We start from the raw sequence: 16,059 nt of genomic DNA, 5'->3' as shown, positions 1-16,059 counted from the left end.
AATTGTTTTGTGTTTTGATTTAAATACTTTCAGCATCTCCAAATCATGTCTTCCAATATGAGTTTAGTTCCTAAGATACTGGTCACACCTACAGGTACGTTTTCAAATCTCCATTTTACATAATATGTTTTCCCTGTGGTAGAAAAACGAAGCACCTAGAAAACCAATATAGACATAGGAAGAATATGCAAACTCCACACAGAAGGCTGTCCAGCAGTACTGGTTAAGTTCAAATCATAGGAGGTTCTTGCTGTGTGAGCCACCACTGATCACAGAGCCACCGAAAACCCTCAAAGTGTTCCTGTGTGACTAAAGAGTTGACGTGGAGGCAGCGGTGGTTTCTAGCTGGAGCCCCTCGGCCACCACAAGTTCCTTCCAATCCCTTGATGTCCAGTTTGTTTTCTCTTTTGTCAGAGCATGGTGTGTTGACTGGTTACTGGCCAGAGGCTGTCAGGAAGGAAGAGACTGACCGCAAACTGTCTTGCGGTCAGTCACACATCCAGTAAAATCCGCCTGTGTTTGTGTGTGACAGAGACATAGAGAGATACAACAGTTTCCTCTACAGGCCTATAGTTCTCATGTTATACTATCTACACATGTATGTATTCATAACTGGGAACTTCCTGACTTTGCCCTCAAGTATTTGAGGATTTTTTTTATAGATGTATGACTAGATGCACAAAGCATATACAGTTTAATAATATGTGACATGCTTCCTTGGCAATATTGTGGTCTTTACTTCATGCTATGTGTACTGCAGCATATGTATACAGCTAAAAGCACAAAATGTACAGTGCAAACCATTTCCTCTCTCTGTCTGAATATCAAATGCAAAGGTCAAAGGTTGGGAAGGAAACTGACACTGTGCTACAGCAACATCCTTGTACCTCCAAAGGTTAAGTTGCGCCGAATGCTCTGAATTTTCATGCATTTTAGATGTTTTAGAGTGCAGTTTTGTGATCATTTGGCTTGAACCAATTTCCCTCACAGAAGGGACAATGTCAGCACAGAGTTATATTTTGACAATGTCAGCAGTCAAAAAAAAAAAAAAAAAGGCTTAGCTTTATTAGTCAGCATCTGTGTGTGTCAGGAGGTGCTGGTAGATAGGGATGGAAAGAGGGGAAAGGGAAAATGTAAATGTTAAAGAGAAAGGGGTAAAATGTGGGTAGATGGTAAACAGGTAGAATAAAGACACAGAAATCTGAAAAACTCTGCTGGTTAGAGGCCACCACTGAACCAATCGGCCTTGCTCTTGGAGCACCCACGCAGCCTTACGCAGCAAGCGAGGCCCAAAGGTAATATTTAGGGACGCATGGATACACAGCCAAACTCCAAACACACCTCTCTCTGAAACAAAAGTTGGACACTGGGAAGAAACCAGGGAACTAAACATGTGGAGATGCTTTTTCTCCTCTCTCTCTCTCTCTCTGCCCAGTAAAGATGTGAGACTATAAATATTAGCCACTGTGTACTGGGCTATCACAGAAACTGCACTGGATTTGACTGGACAGTCACATAACATTAAAAGTAGTGAAAGCGTCAAATCTTTAAATTGATAATCAGTTTTTAAACAATTTTTTAAAAAGTTTTTTATTTTTTAATCATTCTCTCTCTAATTTTTTTTTTTTCGACAATGTTACATTCAGTAAGTAACATTCATGGATGCTCTCTGTCGCTGGTGTTTGCCTTCTGCTTGTCCCTCATCCTTCTGTTCAGCAACAGATGCTCAGAAGCCTCTGTGTACCACATAAAAGGTAAGACTTACTTCAGTTTTTCTGCAGGATTATTGTTCAAAATCATGTGTTTGTATGCTCCATCCCAGGCCCTGGGTTGTTGATTTCACCCCTGGGAGCACAAATCAGCACTCGCCTTGTGACGTATGGTACCTTTAGCCATTAAACCAACCCCAACTGGCTGACCACGGACTTTGTCCTCTATACCCTGACCTTGCATTCAGCCCCGTGGGGCTCTTCACAGCAGATCAGTGTGTTCCTATTGATCCCCTTCTCAAGGTGACAGACATACCCCATGAGGATAGCTCCCGCAGCCTGCAGGAATGGGAGGAGAGCTCACTGTGGACGCTAGATTTAGCCAGTAATGTGCCTGACCTCTTGCAGCAGGGCGTTATGTATTTTGCCGGAAGGGCAGACGTTTATAGCCTCTGCAAAGTTTCGATGTAACCTCCGGTTAAAGAAGTGCATTTTCACCCAGTAGGGTCATAACTTTAGGTTGAGCTGGAGAGAAAAGCTTAGAAATTTGGTCCAAAATGAGACAGATACTGTATGTCAATGTCACTGTGGAGCTCATTTCTTTCACAGGCATCTGTTCATACAAAGACAAGCAGTACAAACCAGGAGATTCTTTCCGCAGAGGCTGTGACCAGTGCTTCTGCCATGACTTTGGTTTCTACTGCTTTGCGTGAGTAGATCATTCACTTCAGGTCATATCCATTGATTTCAGTTACATAAAACATTGCTTATGGGCATTCTGTCATGGTGTCTGGCTCTCATAACCTCTTCTGCTCTTCTCTCCAGGCCAATGAAGCCCACCTCGTGGCCTAAGAAGTGTCGTCGGGTGAGGACAGAGTGCGGTTATACGGTCGTTTATAAAGAAAACCCACTGGTGGAGTGTCGAGCCTACAGCTGGATAGGATGACACACTGGGAGATCTGACTTTAAACAGCTTTAAATATTGTATAATGTATGATGTACAGTGTGTACATGGGTTTTCGACAGCATAACCGTAATGATACAACTGTAATAAGTTTTAATGAGGACCAGTAAAATCATTATTCGGTGCTTACAATCTTAACTGGAAACAATGACAATGAAAGAGGGATGTCATCTTCAGCTAATGGTGCCATAATTTGTAGATATTTTTTTTAGTCTGTTGCACTTGACAATGTTTTATTCACTTATGTCTTTTTTATGTGTTGTTTTTGTGAATGGTGGTCACAGTTGTGTATGGTCTTTTATACTGATTGGGTTCAACATTTAGTCTGATGAGGATCATTTTATCTGATCTGATCTGATCTGAAATTCATACCCTAAAGGTTTTGCTTCAGAATCAAAATACTGTATTTCATATACAGCACTGCATGGTCATGACAGTGGTATGGAGGTGAACTGTATTAGCATTAAAGGAGCTAACGTTACCCACAGTCTGAACTCTGATGTATGATTGTTTACATTGTCTGTTTTAACAGGCTAATGGGACAAAATACAGTTATATGAAGTATTTAGAGGAAGCTGAACCACCATAACAGTTTCATCTAATAAACGAAGCCACGAAATTAACCAAGACAACAAACACCAAAATAGCAATTTCAGTTGGACTGAATCAGAAAGGAAAATAGTTGATATATGTTTTTTCTGGGTTGCAGAATTTTTTTTTTTCAGTATTGGTTAGAGGTAGTGGACAATCTTTTCCATCCAGTGATTTTGTTATGACCTCAGAACCTGCTAAGAAAACAACACAGACATATTATTGCCTTATTGATACAACTTTTTAGCAAACACCTAAGAGCCTATAAATCTCTGTAGAGCAGAGAGGAGCTGCAGAACTGAGTGATAAGTCTCTGTGAGACTGTCACTACGTACGACCACTTTCACGATACACACAGTCTGTTGAGCCATTGTTTACATAAACATTTGATTAGAGCAGCTTTAAATATTTGAAATAAAGTGTAAGAATATTCTTACACTTTATTTAAATGTTAGATAAAGGCTCTCTGTGTGAGAGACAATAAGAGGAACACAAAACAGATCAGAAAATCAGTTTCCCCCATTCAACACCATAAAACAACTGCAGAGACACACATTGACCCTGAGGACCCTCATCTGCTTCAATCAGAAAAGAGACTCTTTATTTTCTAAAATTAAAAAAAAAAAAAACATTGTGAGATAAAGTATGTCTTAGAAGGGTTTATGGTTAGTGAGGTTTTTTTCACCACATCCAAAGAGAATCTAAGCATAGTCTAAGTTATATGTTGTATAGATTTTCAACCTCTCTAGGGAAACAGGTACAAAAGATAAAAAGCATATTTAAAATACCTTCGTTGTGAAAGACATGTATCATCCTCTGATTTCACTGGTGACATCCAGTTTTACTTAATAATACAGAAGCATTACTCAAGGTTTTCATCAAAGTGACAACTTCACACTGGCCAGCTGTGTCATTAGAGCTGCTACTTATAGGACTCAAATGTCTGACAATCAAACTTTCAGCATAATAAAGTGCACAACAATGGAGAAGAGCATCTTATTTTCCATCCAAAACCACATTCAAACTGACATACTAACTGTCCTCTATATGGCTCTTTGGATTCCCTTTGTATAAAAATTCAAAGATGCCCTGAAATGATCCAGTTCTAGCTGCTGAAAGCATTTGATTGTGAGGGCTGCAGATAAGGATGAGGCCTACGGAGCCTTTACAGGGCTATCATGATGTCAGCCAGGGGTGGAGGAGGCACTCTGCAGCAGTGGCCCTCCTCTCCGGATGATAATCCAACATGCGAAGAAGGAAGTCTGAGAATCCAGAGGCCTCCTCCAACAGGAAGTGATATTTCTCCACCAGAACGTCATAAAGGCTCCAGAGCCTCAGTGGACCGACACGGCGCAGGTCTCCTGGATGGAAAACAAAGAGTGTTTGACAGGAATGCTCACAAGTTACAACCATGATTTACAGAGAAGACAGTAAGTAAAGTCATACCACCAAACAAAGTTCAGACAGACTTCAATCAATTGAAAGCTGAAGTTGCAGACTTACCTCTGCGGTTGAAGTACTCTGCGGAGTATTTCCCTGACAAGGCAACAGCTGGTGGGATCTTACCGAGCAGTTCCATGATCTGGGCTATGTGGTCTGAGGAGGATGGAGAGGACAGAAACACCCATGAAAGCATGAGGCACAAAAATATACAGTATACACTAGGATAGACTGCATCAACAATTACAAAGCAGCCACAGTGTAATCTCATTTAATCCTGTGTCAGTACTTGTCACACTTCTGTCATTGTGAGCACACTGTACTAAACGTACCTTCCTCCAGGGAAATGGACTCACGGGCTTTGGGTTCAAACAGGGAGTCTCCAGTGAGCAATTCAAAAGCCTGGGAGAATGCAGGAGAAAATTAAAGGGTGAGATGTGTGGCCAAGTAAGTGTCTATAAAGAGGACCAGTCCCAGCCACTGACTGGTGACTCCACTTCTTGTTTAGTTGTGGCACAAAACAAACAAACGGATGGACTGGCATGGAATTTAGGACAGATAACCACTGGTCCCAAAGGATGAATTCCCATGACTTTGATGATCCACTGACCGTACATCTAGTAGACCGTACGTAAATTTGAACTTTTGAACAGTTTGATGCTCTTTTCTTTTTCTATTGGGAAGGTTAATTGTGGGGTTCATTATAAATCAGTGTTAGGCACATTATTGTTTATTTTGTACATAAATTATATATGTGAGCTCGCCAAAAAAATTGAACTCATGTTATTTGCAGATGATCCACACTTATTTTGTTTCTGGTAAGAATGTGAAAAAAAACTTTTCAATACTGTGGGAAAAAAGAATTAAAACTTCTAAAATTGATTGCAATGCTGTATGAAACTGAGGACTTCTTAAATCGAGCTTCATTATACATTATAGTGAAGCCATAAAAACATGGATTCTTGGGTCTGAATATTTCACGCAGTGTAAACATCATATTGTATGGTTTTTCTCTCACCATGCAGGCGACACTCCAGATGTCAGCAGGCGGCCCGTACTCAGATCCCAATAAAACCTCGAGTGAGCGATACTGTCGGGTCTGGATCTCCTCACAGAAATGTTTGTACTGGGCCAAGAACGAGAGACAGAAAGAGCAGGAGGACGAGCTTAATTTTAGTTTTTTTGTGTTATGTGCAACAAATTTGGGCTTTTTAGACAGTCAGTTCACATGTAGCATGAACATACAGTCTAAGTGTATGAAAATGTCAAAAAATCACTGCAAAATCAAACTGCAACTGGCTTTTTATTATATAAAATTATTTTATATTATGGACTTCATGTAAGACAACAAATAAAAACACAAACAAACTACTGACCACCCAGCAGGAGCTGCCTAGGTCAGCAATCTTCACTGTAATTTCCTTTAAATGGTATGGGTTCACCTGCTCCTTAACTGAAAGACACAACAATAGTATTAAAGCATCTTACTCATCACAAAAGAAGTAACATTTTATAATACATTAAAATATTGGACAATTAGTTTTATCCATCTCTGATATTTTGAATAAGATGCATTTGCTTGATTACACATTAAATTATTCCGAATAGATTTTTCTTCTATCTTCTTCTTCTTTCTTTTTATTTAGATATCAGGACAACCATTGTATTGATCCTTAACACTTATACCAAATGCCTTAGTAGTGTAAGCAGAGACATTGTATATGAAAAGCCTGACATTGGAAGTCGATCTGCTGTGTACACACATTTGATGAACCCACATACAGTTCAGCTTTAAACTGTCCATCTTGGAGACTCAGCTCGTAAACAGTCTCCAGCATCTGTGGCAATAACAAAACCAACTGTGCCTGTGGACATGGCCTCCTTCCCAGTCAGTACAGAGGTGGACCTGCTGCCCCCCACTGGTACTTTGTGGGACTGCTCCTCCAGGCACAGCAGGATGTTCTCTGGCTTGATGTCTGTGTGGATGATTTTACACTGAGCGTGAAGGTAGTCCAGGCCTTGGAGAACCTAATGAAAAAAGATATGAGGATGAAAGGGCTTAACGCTATTTTAAAAAACGATGACATCTAACCACATGTATCAGGTGCCTTTGTATTCCAGTTGTGCAAAATCCACAATGTGTGTTGAGAATTGAGAATGTTGGGTGACCCAGAAAAACTTCATCTGTCCATGAATGGGTGCTAATTCTTTAAAACAAAAAAACAAAAACCTAACATTATTCAGTTCTTACCAAGAACTAAATAATATTATAAATTGATACCACTTTCATGTCTGTACACTAAATGTGAAGCTGCAACCTCAGGTGGTTATCTTAGCTCAGCATAAGGACTGAAAACCAAAAGAAACAACTAGCATGGTTCTGTCCAAGTTTTTCCATTGTTTTTCCATTTCTGTTTGTATATGATATAAAATGAGTTAATTTGTGAGCTTTAGTGATGCTGGTTTGTGTTATTTTTAAGTTGGACAGAGCCAGGCTAGCTGTTTCCCCCTTTTCCAGTCATTATGCTAAGCTAAGCTAACTGCTTACCGGCTGTAGCTTTATATTTAACGTACAGACATGAGAGTGGTACCAGTCTTGTCATCTAACTCCTGGCAAGAATGAAAATAAATGTATTATACAAAATGCAGAACTATTCATTTAATTTATTTATGGCATTTCGCTTTAATTCTAAGCTAACAAAACATTTCTTAAACTGTAGCTAAACTGTGAATACCAGGTTTCAATGATTCTTTTGCATTTTAATGAGTATAAAAACAATCAGCATCCAAAGTGCACTACCAAATAGATCAAATTATTTCAGTGAAATGCAGCAAAATCTTTGTAAGATCTTAATTTCCTGCATGTAGTTTGTGGCTGAGTTCATTAAGATCCATTTATTTTTGTTATCCACTAATCTCTTGTGCTGACCTGTGTAAGAATTTGTTTGACCCACAGCCGTGACAGTCCTGGATTCCCAAAACATAGCTGCCAGCTTCTTAGGTCAGGCCCCAGCAGCTCCAGCACCAGGCACATGTCTAACCACTAGGCATTAAGGTCACTTTTAAAATCCAAAACATTGTAATGCAATACTGTCTTAAGTGAGCCAACAAACTGAATGCAGTTTGCACATTACCTGTTCAGCTGGAGCTTACACAGATACATTTTTTATAACATACATTCACTTAATACTTTAAATTGTGACATACAAGCACACACCACACATGATAACTCATCAGCCTTTGGTGTCGGGGTCAAAGTTGGTGCCCAAGAAATGGCAGTCTGTAAAAAGGATATGAACCCCGTTGACCCCAGCCAGCTTGAACTCATCTAACAGCTGAACAATCCTTTGGCTGGAGGGATGACGGCTCGTAGGACCACTGGCCTGATGACAGAGAGAAGAGGAGGAGGGCAGTGAGAGTAAGAAGGAGAAGAGGGCAGACAGCGAAAGAAGGACAAGGGGGAATTTAGAGAGGGAAAGGTGTTAGGAAAGTGAGGAGGGGGAGCTGAGTTGTTGGCAGAAAGAAAGGCAGAGAAGGGGGAGAGTGAAGTCATTGAGAAGGGAAGATGAGAATGGTCAGAGACAGAAATTCTAGAAACTGGAAAGAAAAAAATCTTTGACAAGAACTGACATTTGACAGAAGTAGTGATACATGTTAGGAGGAGAAACAAGCAAAAGGTCACTAACACATCGTAGGAGAGTCAGTTCATCCTGTCCTGCCTGGGTGAAGCCAGCTCCACTCTTCAGCACCTTCACAGCAACGTGCCGGCCAAGCCTGCTAACACAGACGCCATGAAAGCTGTCAAGCTGACAGGAAATGAAACAAATTAATTGAAAATGTAATATCAAGCCTCCCCACCCTGATTATTTTTGTACAGTCCCTAATTAACCTGAGGTCCAGACACAGCCAGACAGTGGAGAAATAGCCCCAGCCGAGCTTAGACACCACCTGGTATCTCCTGTTGAAGGTGTCACCGATCTGGATGGGGTGGTACCCACCTGAGGGGATAAAAACAGGAGAATTATAGGAATAAACAAAGTCAAATTTGCAGCTAAATCTATCAGTCAGTTGTTAATATGATTTTGTTTAATTTAAGCTTCAGTGGCAGGGTCTCTCTATGCGGCTGATATGTGAAACCTTTTCATCAAAGAGTATACATTTTTTCATTTGGTGTTTAGAGAACTTAGAGAGGGAGAGAGAGTGAGAGAGAGAGAGAGAGAACTAAAATGTGGTGCTGAAGCTATTTCTGGCACTACAACTTCCTCTAAGCTGTAACATGTCTGCAGTGAGTAATACATTTGAATCTGCCAGTGGGACAGAAAAATGATGATGCATAAGCCTGTATCAGTTCTCTTTTAGCCAGCATGACACAGAGTTCTTGGACATTGTCTGAGATCTTAAAATTGAATCTCTATTTCTATTAAAATTGAGCATGATATAAGCTGGTATATAATTTATTACTGTGTCAGGTATCTGTGGTATCACATACTCAGCAGCTTATCAGCTTTTAAGAGGTTCACGCGGAGACACTGCACAGCTGGCAGGGGAGGAGGGAAGAACAGGGACCAAGGTCAGAAAGGCAAACTGGCAAAAGAGATACTGACAGCTGAAGTGATACAAACTGAGAAAGGTACAAAGGTTGAGTGTGGCCATGACGGTAATGAGAAGCATTTCTTCGATTTACATATCACAAGCAAGAAATACTGAGAATCTGGTCTGTAGTGAAATTCTATAGCTAACTGTTAAAAAGGCGGTTAGTTTGTGTCCTCCTGAGACAAAGCTATGTGATTTTTTTTGTCACACTAGCACCAAGGCTCGAGGGATGGTAGTGTAGCTCCAACTTGATGGGGAGAAAGAGAAAATGAGCAGTGCAGAAACTGCACAATTTCACAGAAACCTTGTTCAAGCGATGGAGAGGCCTATAAAAGAAGGAGTTGAATTGGCAGCACTAAATTAATACATCTGCAGATGATGGAGTGGGTTGAGAGACTGTGCCGTACCATAACAGTATTCTCTGGGGTCCTCAGAGTCCTGGCTGTCCTTTGGATCCAGCTGCTCGTGGCATCCTAGGGCTTTGAAACTACTGGACTCCCCAGCTTCATTCCTACACACACACACACACACACACACACACACACACACACACACAAATGGACAGGCATGTCACACGAAAACTTGGCTCAGTAGTCTCCAGCACTACTCTCCCTGTACATGTGTGCGTGTGTCAGTGTTGAGTTGCTGGGGGCAGCTGGGAGAGTTGAACTACTTTTAGAGTTTCCCATAGACTCAACCTGCCATGGAAACTTGTCCCGCTGCCTGGATAAGAGCGGACAAGCAGCATCGGAAGTTGCACTATTTCTGACTCAGCTGTAAATCGTTTTGCAGTATGTTCACGCAACCTGATAACTGTGTATCCCAGCTGCTTGGATATTTACTGTAGAGATGACTGGGAGAGTTTGGGTCATGTCATGCCTGAAAATACTGAACACAGGTCTGATTTCTGTGCGACTGGAGAGGCATACAGTAGAGTCTGATGTGAGACACAACACCTTTGTTTTCAGATTCACTGAACGTAGACGTAGAACGTGCAGAGTTTAAAAAATTCCAAACATTTAGATGAGTGATGATTTTCTTTTTTCCTGTAAAATGGAGAGTCCTCAAGGCTGGACACTGTGATATCCTCTCTGAAAGTCTAAACTACCATTTCACCTCCATGATGCCTAAAATAACGCTGGTCTGCTTTACTTGTGCACTGCTTTGCTAAACTTAACTGCTCTGAACTGCATCGCTGTGGCCATGGAAAATAAAATGTTTAGGAGCCAAACTGGACTTTGATGAGATCAAGCAAGGCTGCATTACAGCATTAAATAAGATGCAAGACAAAATGTTTCATTCCACATTTTCTCCACCAAAACTGAAACCAAATCTTTTTTAAATCTAAGAAATATTTTGCTGCATCTTTTGTGCACTTTAGGTTTAAAACAACCTCTCCACAGTTAAATTATCCAGTTGCTTCCAGTGTTTCAAGAGGAATGGGAACGTATTTCAGTCTACAAATAAATGAAGTCCTTTACTCACGTTTGCTGCTGAGCAGCTGTATAAGCTGAGCAGGGACTCCTCTGCATAGCGTGGTTCAGCAGATGCAGTCTGCAGAGACAGAAGCCAGTGGATATAGAGTGGATATATAGAATTAAACAGTGGTCAGGTGCAATAGTTAAAAAATGAAGCTGCAGCACCTTCAGTGTTGAACCACTTGAAAACAGTTGAGTAGCTGAGAGGTAGGAGGGAGGGGTCCGCTCAGTCTCTCAGGAGACTGGGATCGGCAGCAGCAGTAGTCAGCAAGGTCCAAACATGGAAATTCCCAGCAGCCTCCAAACTCCCTGCCTGTCAGGCCTTTACCTGCTTTCTCATGTGATTTGTGTCCTTCACTCACTCCTGGTCTGAGTAAACCTGAAGCTGACTGTCTCTCTCTCTCTCTCTCTCTCTCTCTCTGTAGCTCTGTTCCTCGATTTCTCCTTGCCTTATACTGTGGGAAAACCATAACAGAGAGCAGAGGGGCTCAGAGATGAGAGAAGCGTCACGTGAGGTCAAACAGATCGAGGGAGGTGAGGGAGCAACAGCTGCTGATTTTCTTCCTCCCTGTCTCGCAGGCAGTTTGGCCTTTGGGCCACAGGGATCACCGACTGCTAAACCTGGTTTGAGAATGGGATCCCCGTCCTCCAACACGATATAAAGTATCACAATAAAGTCACAAGAACAAAGGTCAGATGAGGAGGGTTTGTTTTTCATGGGCATGTTACCCATGATGTCACCCAGAAGAGCTTAGCATGTGTGAATGTGTGTGTTTACTATGATCTGAAACACTTTGCTGCTAAATGACTTCAAAGATCCTGTACTCACAAAACACAACTGCAAGAAAAGCTTTTTGGAAGAAGTATCATTCTGTGTGAAAAGACATGGTGCAGTCTGGCTAAATATAGACCATGTTTTAGCCTTCATCACTCCTCTGTGTGTGTGTGTGTATGTGTGTGTGCACACATGGGCACGCATGTTCAAAATTTCCTGCTTCTCTGCTTTCTATTGCCAAGACCACGCTGGTAACACTGCCTCTCTAACATGGCACAGGATTTCATGGTGGATACCACTGAGAAAAAGGGCTGCTGGGTAATAAAGCACAAATAGAGAGACAGAAGGACGGTGAGAAAAAAGACAGAGTGAGACAAAAAAAAAAGTGGTGGTGTTGAAGGGAAAGGAGAGGTGAGAGGAAAGTGGTGTGTCTTTGTGTGTGCGTGAAGCCTTAAGATATCAAGCACAACTCGACCTCACGTGAATGGCTGTTCTCTGTCAGATGACATGTTATTGTATCTGGGCCCTTTAACTATAGAGCTCACTATAGCTGAAGAGGTGCATTTGCACTCAGGGCGTGTTACTGTATTTGAAAAAACACATTAGGACAAATAAAACCAACATGCTTTTATCATATAAAAATGTTATTTTTGCAAGAACTTGGAAACCCCTTTCTGCTGTTACACTGTTTTAAAATCAGGTATGAAAAAGCTACTATATTCATAAAGTACATTAAAGTATAGAAAACAATAAAATAAGAACAAAATGTGGAAACAGGACTAATAAAAAGTCAATATATAAATATACAAATGACATGTGAAAGGGGTCAAAAGGGGTTTTGTTTGTTTGTTGTTTGCAACATAATATACACTACTTTCCAAACACAGCAAAGAGACAAATATAGTAACTAGCTAGTAAACTAGTCACCAGCTTAAAGACCAGTGACTTTCGGCAGCTAAATACTTTTTTTCCCTCATCAGGAGCCCGTACAATGAAGTGAGTTCAGCTTAGTCTGGCTCTCTTGGGGTTATCCGGCTTCACTGAACCTAACATTGGGTGTGCATCACAAAGCTGGGTATCAACCCACTCTGTTAAAGGGCTGGTGTGTAGGATTTAGTGGAATCTATTGGCAAAAATGGAATATAATGTTCATGATTACGTTTTCATCAGTGTATAATCACCTGAAACTAATAATTGTTGAGTTTTCATTAGCTTGGCATGAGCCCTTCATGTCTATATAGGGAGCAGGTCCTCTTACACAGAGCCCACCATGTTGCACCGCCATGTTTCTACAGTACCCCAGAATGGACAGACCAAACACTGGCCCTACAGAAGGCCTTTGGTGTTTTTACATTACCCGAAGGCCACTGTAAATACTCCTAAAGAAGCACATAACTGATCAGGTCACTCTGAACTGAACTTTATAATCAATAAATGATATCAACAGCATCTGGATTATTTTTGCAAAAAAAGGTGTCAGAGTTTTTACATGTTATAAGCACGATGTCTCCTCAGGTCACGCTGAGCTTTGTTTGATAGTTAAAAACAGACTGAAGTGAAAGCGATCTCTTTCCTTCTGATTCAGAACAGCGTTCTGTCCCATGAACGATCTGATATTACCTGTTTACATTCATCTTGAAATTTACTTCCACAAGAGTAAATTTCAGTAAGCGACCGTCTCTGGAAGCTAGGCTGACTACAGCTGATGCATCTATCGTCTCTACCATTTAGGTGTAGGTGGTCATGTCCATTTGACAAAGGCTGGGGTTTGTCAAACAGAGAGGAGAGCAGAATCTTTTTGGATTGGAGAGGAGAGCAGAATCTTTTTGGATTGGAGAAGAGAGCAGAATCTTTTTGGACGCATATGCACACTGATAATCCTGGGATCTTTGACCGATGACTAGCTATCACTAGCTACAGACAAGTGTGCTTGTCAAGCTCCCCTTGACTCAGCTTCCACTGTTTTGAGATCAGTTATTTCACACATTCTTATTTATTATGTCCAGATCTGTCAGATGGAGAGCCTGGAACAGCACAACAATTCAACTGATCCATAAAAATAAATATCTATTGATTTGATGCATTCACCTGTATGTTCATTTTGGAGGATGTAGTTTATGGTACTGTTGCGCTGTATAGTGTGATGTGTGTATGTGTTACCTAGCCTATTCTCATTGATTTAAAAGAGGAGCACACAGCTTCATTGCACTGCCCCCAAGTGACCAAAAAATAAATCAATGTAGGCGTACTTAAAAAAGGATGAATCTGTCCTATAAAAGACATGGTCAAACGGCTGAGCACTTTAACGGACATATTATTATTATTATAAATAATGTTTTAAAAATCAATTCCAAACCTTGTGTATAAATACACTGACACAGTGACAGACACACACAGACACGTCAGTCTGTGGCAGTGTAATAATAATTCAGTAAGTATTTTTCACTGGTCTTACAAAATTACATGAACATCTTTCATGTAATTCAATCAAACAGACGCCACAACCACGGCCTCAAAACTGACCATCCTCTGTGATAACAGCCTCAAACAAAACTGAGCACTGTGAGCCTCTTTAAAGCACTTGCTAAGCTGTTGTATTGCACCGCATTAGAGTGCACAGGTGACTTTTTTTTAAATTTTTTATTCCATTCTCCTGTGTCCAGCTATTACTGTCTAATGTTAGTCCAGTCTTAAGCTGAAAAGCCTGTGCTGGCTGTTACCATTTTCCGTTTTCAGCAAGTTGTAATGAGACACTTCCCTCAGGAGCAGGAAGCATGTGTGTGTGTGTGTGTGTGTGCTGTGGAGAGACATCAAAACAGCACCTGCATGGATCTAGATCACTGGGTTAGTGGGGGATAAATATATATCAGGTGATAAAAGAAGTTATACATCACAACATTTTTTTTTTCAAATTCCTCCATTGATTAGACAACAGCCTCCCACTGACTCGGAGAAGACACTCAAGGATACATAACCAAAGTCCATACTCATTTTCTTGCACCATACATGCTATAACACATGCTCACACACACACTCTCTCTGACCCTCAGTGTGGCCTGTGTGACCCCCGTGCCCGTCCACCACAGACTGAAACGTGACCTGCATTTATTTGCTGTGATGCTGCTGCTAATTTAAGACAACGCACACTGAACCCCCTCGTCCTCGGTTTAACACTTGAACACACATGACACATTTTAAACACCTTCTTCTGACACTTTTTATGTTTTTAACCATCGCCTCTGGACGTGGGTTAAAAACAAGACACAGACACTATGGCATACCAGCTGTGTGTGACAGGTGTTCGTTTATAGGCCACTGAGAGAGAGAGAATGTCCAAATATGGAGCTTCTCCAGCCGGGCTCACTGATGACAGGAAGTAGTTAATGTGTTGGCTGACATTACGCTGGTGTCAAAAGACTGGAATGAGTTCTGATTTACTATGACAACAAGTGCAGGTGCCTTTATAAAATGTACTGTAGGAATATATATTTTTGATAAACTCTTTTTATAAGGAACGTTTTGACATGTCCTAACAAGAAAAGCGCATGTATGACTAGGAACATCAACAAGGGCTGAATCAGCTCTAGGGTCCTGGTACATCAAGTGCTGGCTCCCTGCTATGGCCTACTGACACACTAACATAGATGAGAGCAAGTCATTAATGTTATTAGCTACACCTCTGCGTTTTCCTGCTATGACAAGTCATTACCTGCAGTAAAAGGGTCTACAGCTCACAGTAAGTCAGCTCTATTCTTTTATCCACCTGTCATCGTACATTTTCTTTCACAGCCAGTCTGTAACAAATATCACTTTTTTTTTTATTTTTTTTTTTACCATTTATAAACCTTTAGTAGACACACTGACTAGTCAGTGTGTCTACTAAACAGGTGTATCTAATAACACCAGTACAGTTAAGGTGCATTTAGGTGTGTCATGTCAGGGGCTTGGTATTGTGTATTGTGTCAATCAGTTACAAATATCACCTTGTTTTAACCATTCTCAACTCAGACATACTGACTAGTCAAATACAAGTGTAACTACATGAATAATGACTGGATTCCATTTCAGAGTCTCATTCATATTAGATAATATTGTGTGTGGTTTAGAGCAGTGGTTAGCAGTTTGGAGCAGAGGTCTCACAGCAAGAAGGTTCTGGGGTTAAATCCAGACCAGGGCTTTTCTGTGTGGAGTTTGCTTGTCCTCCCCGTGCTTGTGTGGGTTCCCTCCAGGTTCTCCAGCTTCCTCCTACAGTCCAAAGACAAACAGATAAGGTTAGCTGGTGATTGTCCATAGGTGTGAATGTGATTCATTGTTTGTCTGGTCCTTTGGCTCCAGCACCCCCCCCCCCCCCCCCACTCTGTGACCCTTAAGAGGATAAGCACTACAGAAAATGGATGGATGGATAATAATCGCTTGCATAATTTACCGACACACCGGATCAGACCACAGCCCACAATCAATGTTATATCGAGCTCCACCTGCTATGACACGTCAAACTCTGTGGTGAAA

General features: G+C 41.1%; 1 protein-coding gene across 3 annotated transcripts; it reads right to left on the bottom strand.

Annotated features, from left to right (window-relative positions):
• Positions 1-3,928: 3,928 nt before the first annotated feature.
• On the bottom strand, positions 3,929-10,993 carry si:ch211-220i18.4 (SRSF protein kinase 3). 3 transcript variants are annotated; one of them, XM_041058951.1, is made up of 13 exons: positions 10,941-10,993; positions 10,783-10,851; positions 9,705-9,808; positions 8,594-8,702; positions 8,391-8,481; positions 8,000-8,087; positions 7,634-7,740; positions 6,570-6,732; positions 6,081-6,157; positions 5,723-5,830; positions 5,037-5,106; positions 4,768-4,860; positions 3,929-4,625 (listed from the first exon to the last, which is right to left on the bottom strand). In XM_041058951.1, exons 2-13 carry the CDS (start codon positions 10,827-10,829, stop codon positions 4,441-4,443), a joined length of 1,242 nt encoding a protein of 413 aa, XP_040914885.1. In that variant the 5' UTR covers positions 10,830-10,851; positions 10,941-10,993; the 3' UTR covers positions 3,929-4,440. The 3 variants fall into 3 exon arrangements, with proteins under 3 accessions (XP_040914885.1, XP_040914876.1, XP_040914894.1); XM_041058942.1 differs by lacking the exon at positions 10,941-10,993 and having other exon boundaries at positions 10,783-10,853; XM_041058960.1 differs by lacking the exon at positions 10,941-10,993 and having other exon boundaries at positions 8,391-8,478; positions 10,783-10,853.
• Between the last annotated feature and the right edge of the window lie 5,066 nt (positions 10,994-16,059).

Source organism: Toxotes jaculatrix, chromosome 2 (assembly GCF_017976425.1).
Source record: "Toxotes jaculatrix isolate fToxJac2 chromosome 2, fToxJac2.pri, whole genome shotgun sequence".
NCBI lineage: Eukaryota > Metazoa > Chordata > Actinopteri > Toxotidae > Toxotes > Toxotes jaculatrix.
Note: the sequence above shows the minus strand (reverse complement) of the source record. Positions and strands in the feature narration are given on the sequence as shown.

What these genes read in the sequence shown, in the direction of transcription:
- si:ch211-220i18.4 (XM_041058951.1), bottom strand. Translation starts at nt 10,829, where the DNA reads ATGCAGAGGAGTCCCTGCTCAGCTTATACAGCTGCTCAGCAGCAAAC. An exon ending in AACTGACTCTCCTACGATGT is followed by an intron (nt 8,088 to 8,390) that starts GTTAGTGACCTT and finishes CTCTGTCATCAG; the next exon opens with GCCAGTGGTCCTACGAGCCG. An exon ending in GAAGGAGGCCATGTCCACAG is followed by an intron (nt 6,158 to 6,569) that starts GCACAGTTGGTT and finishes TGTGTCTTTCAG; the next exon opens with TTAAGGAGCAGGTGAACCCA.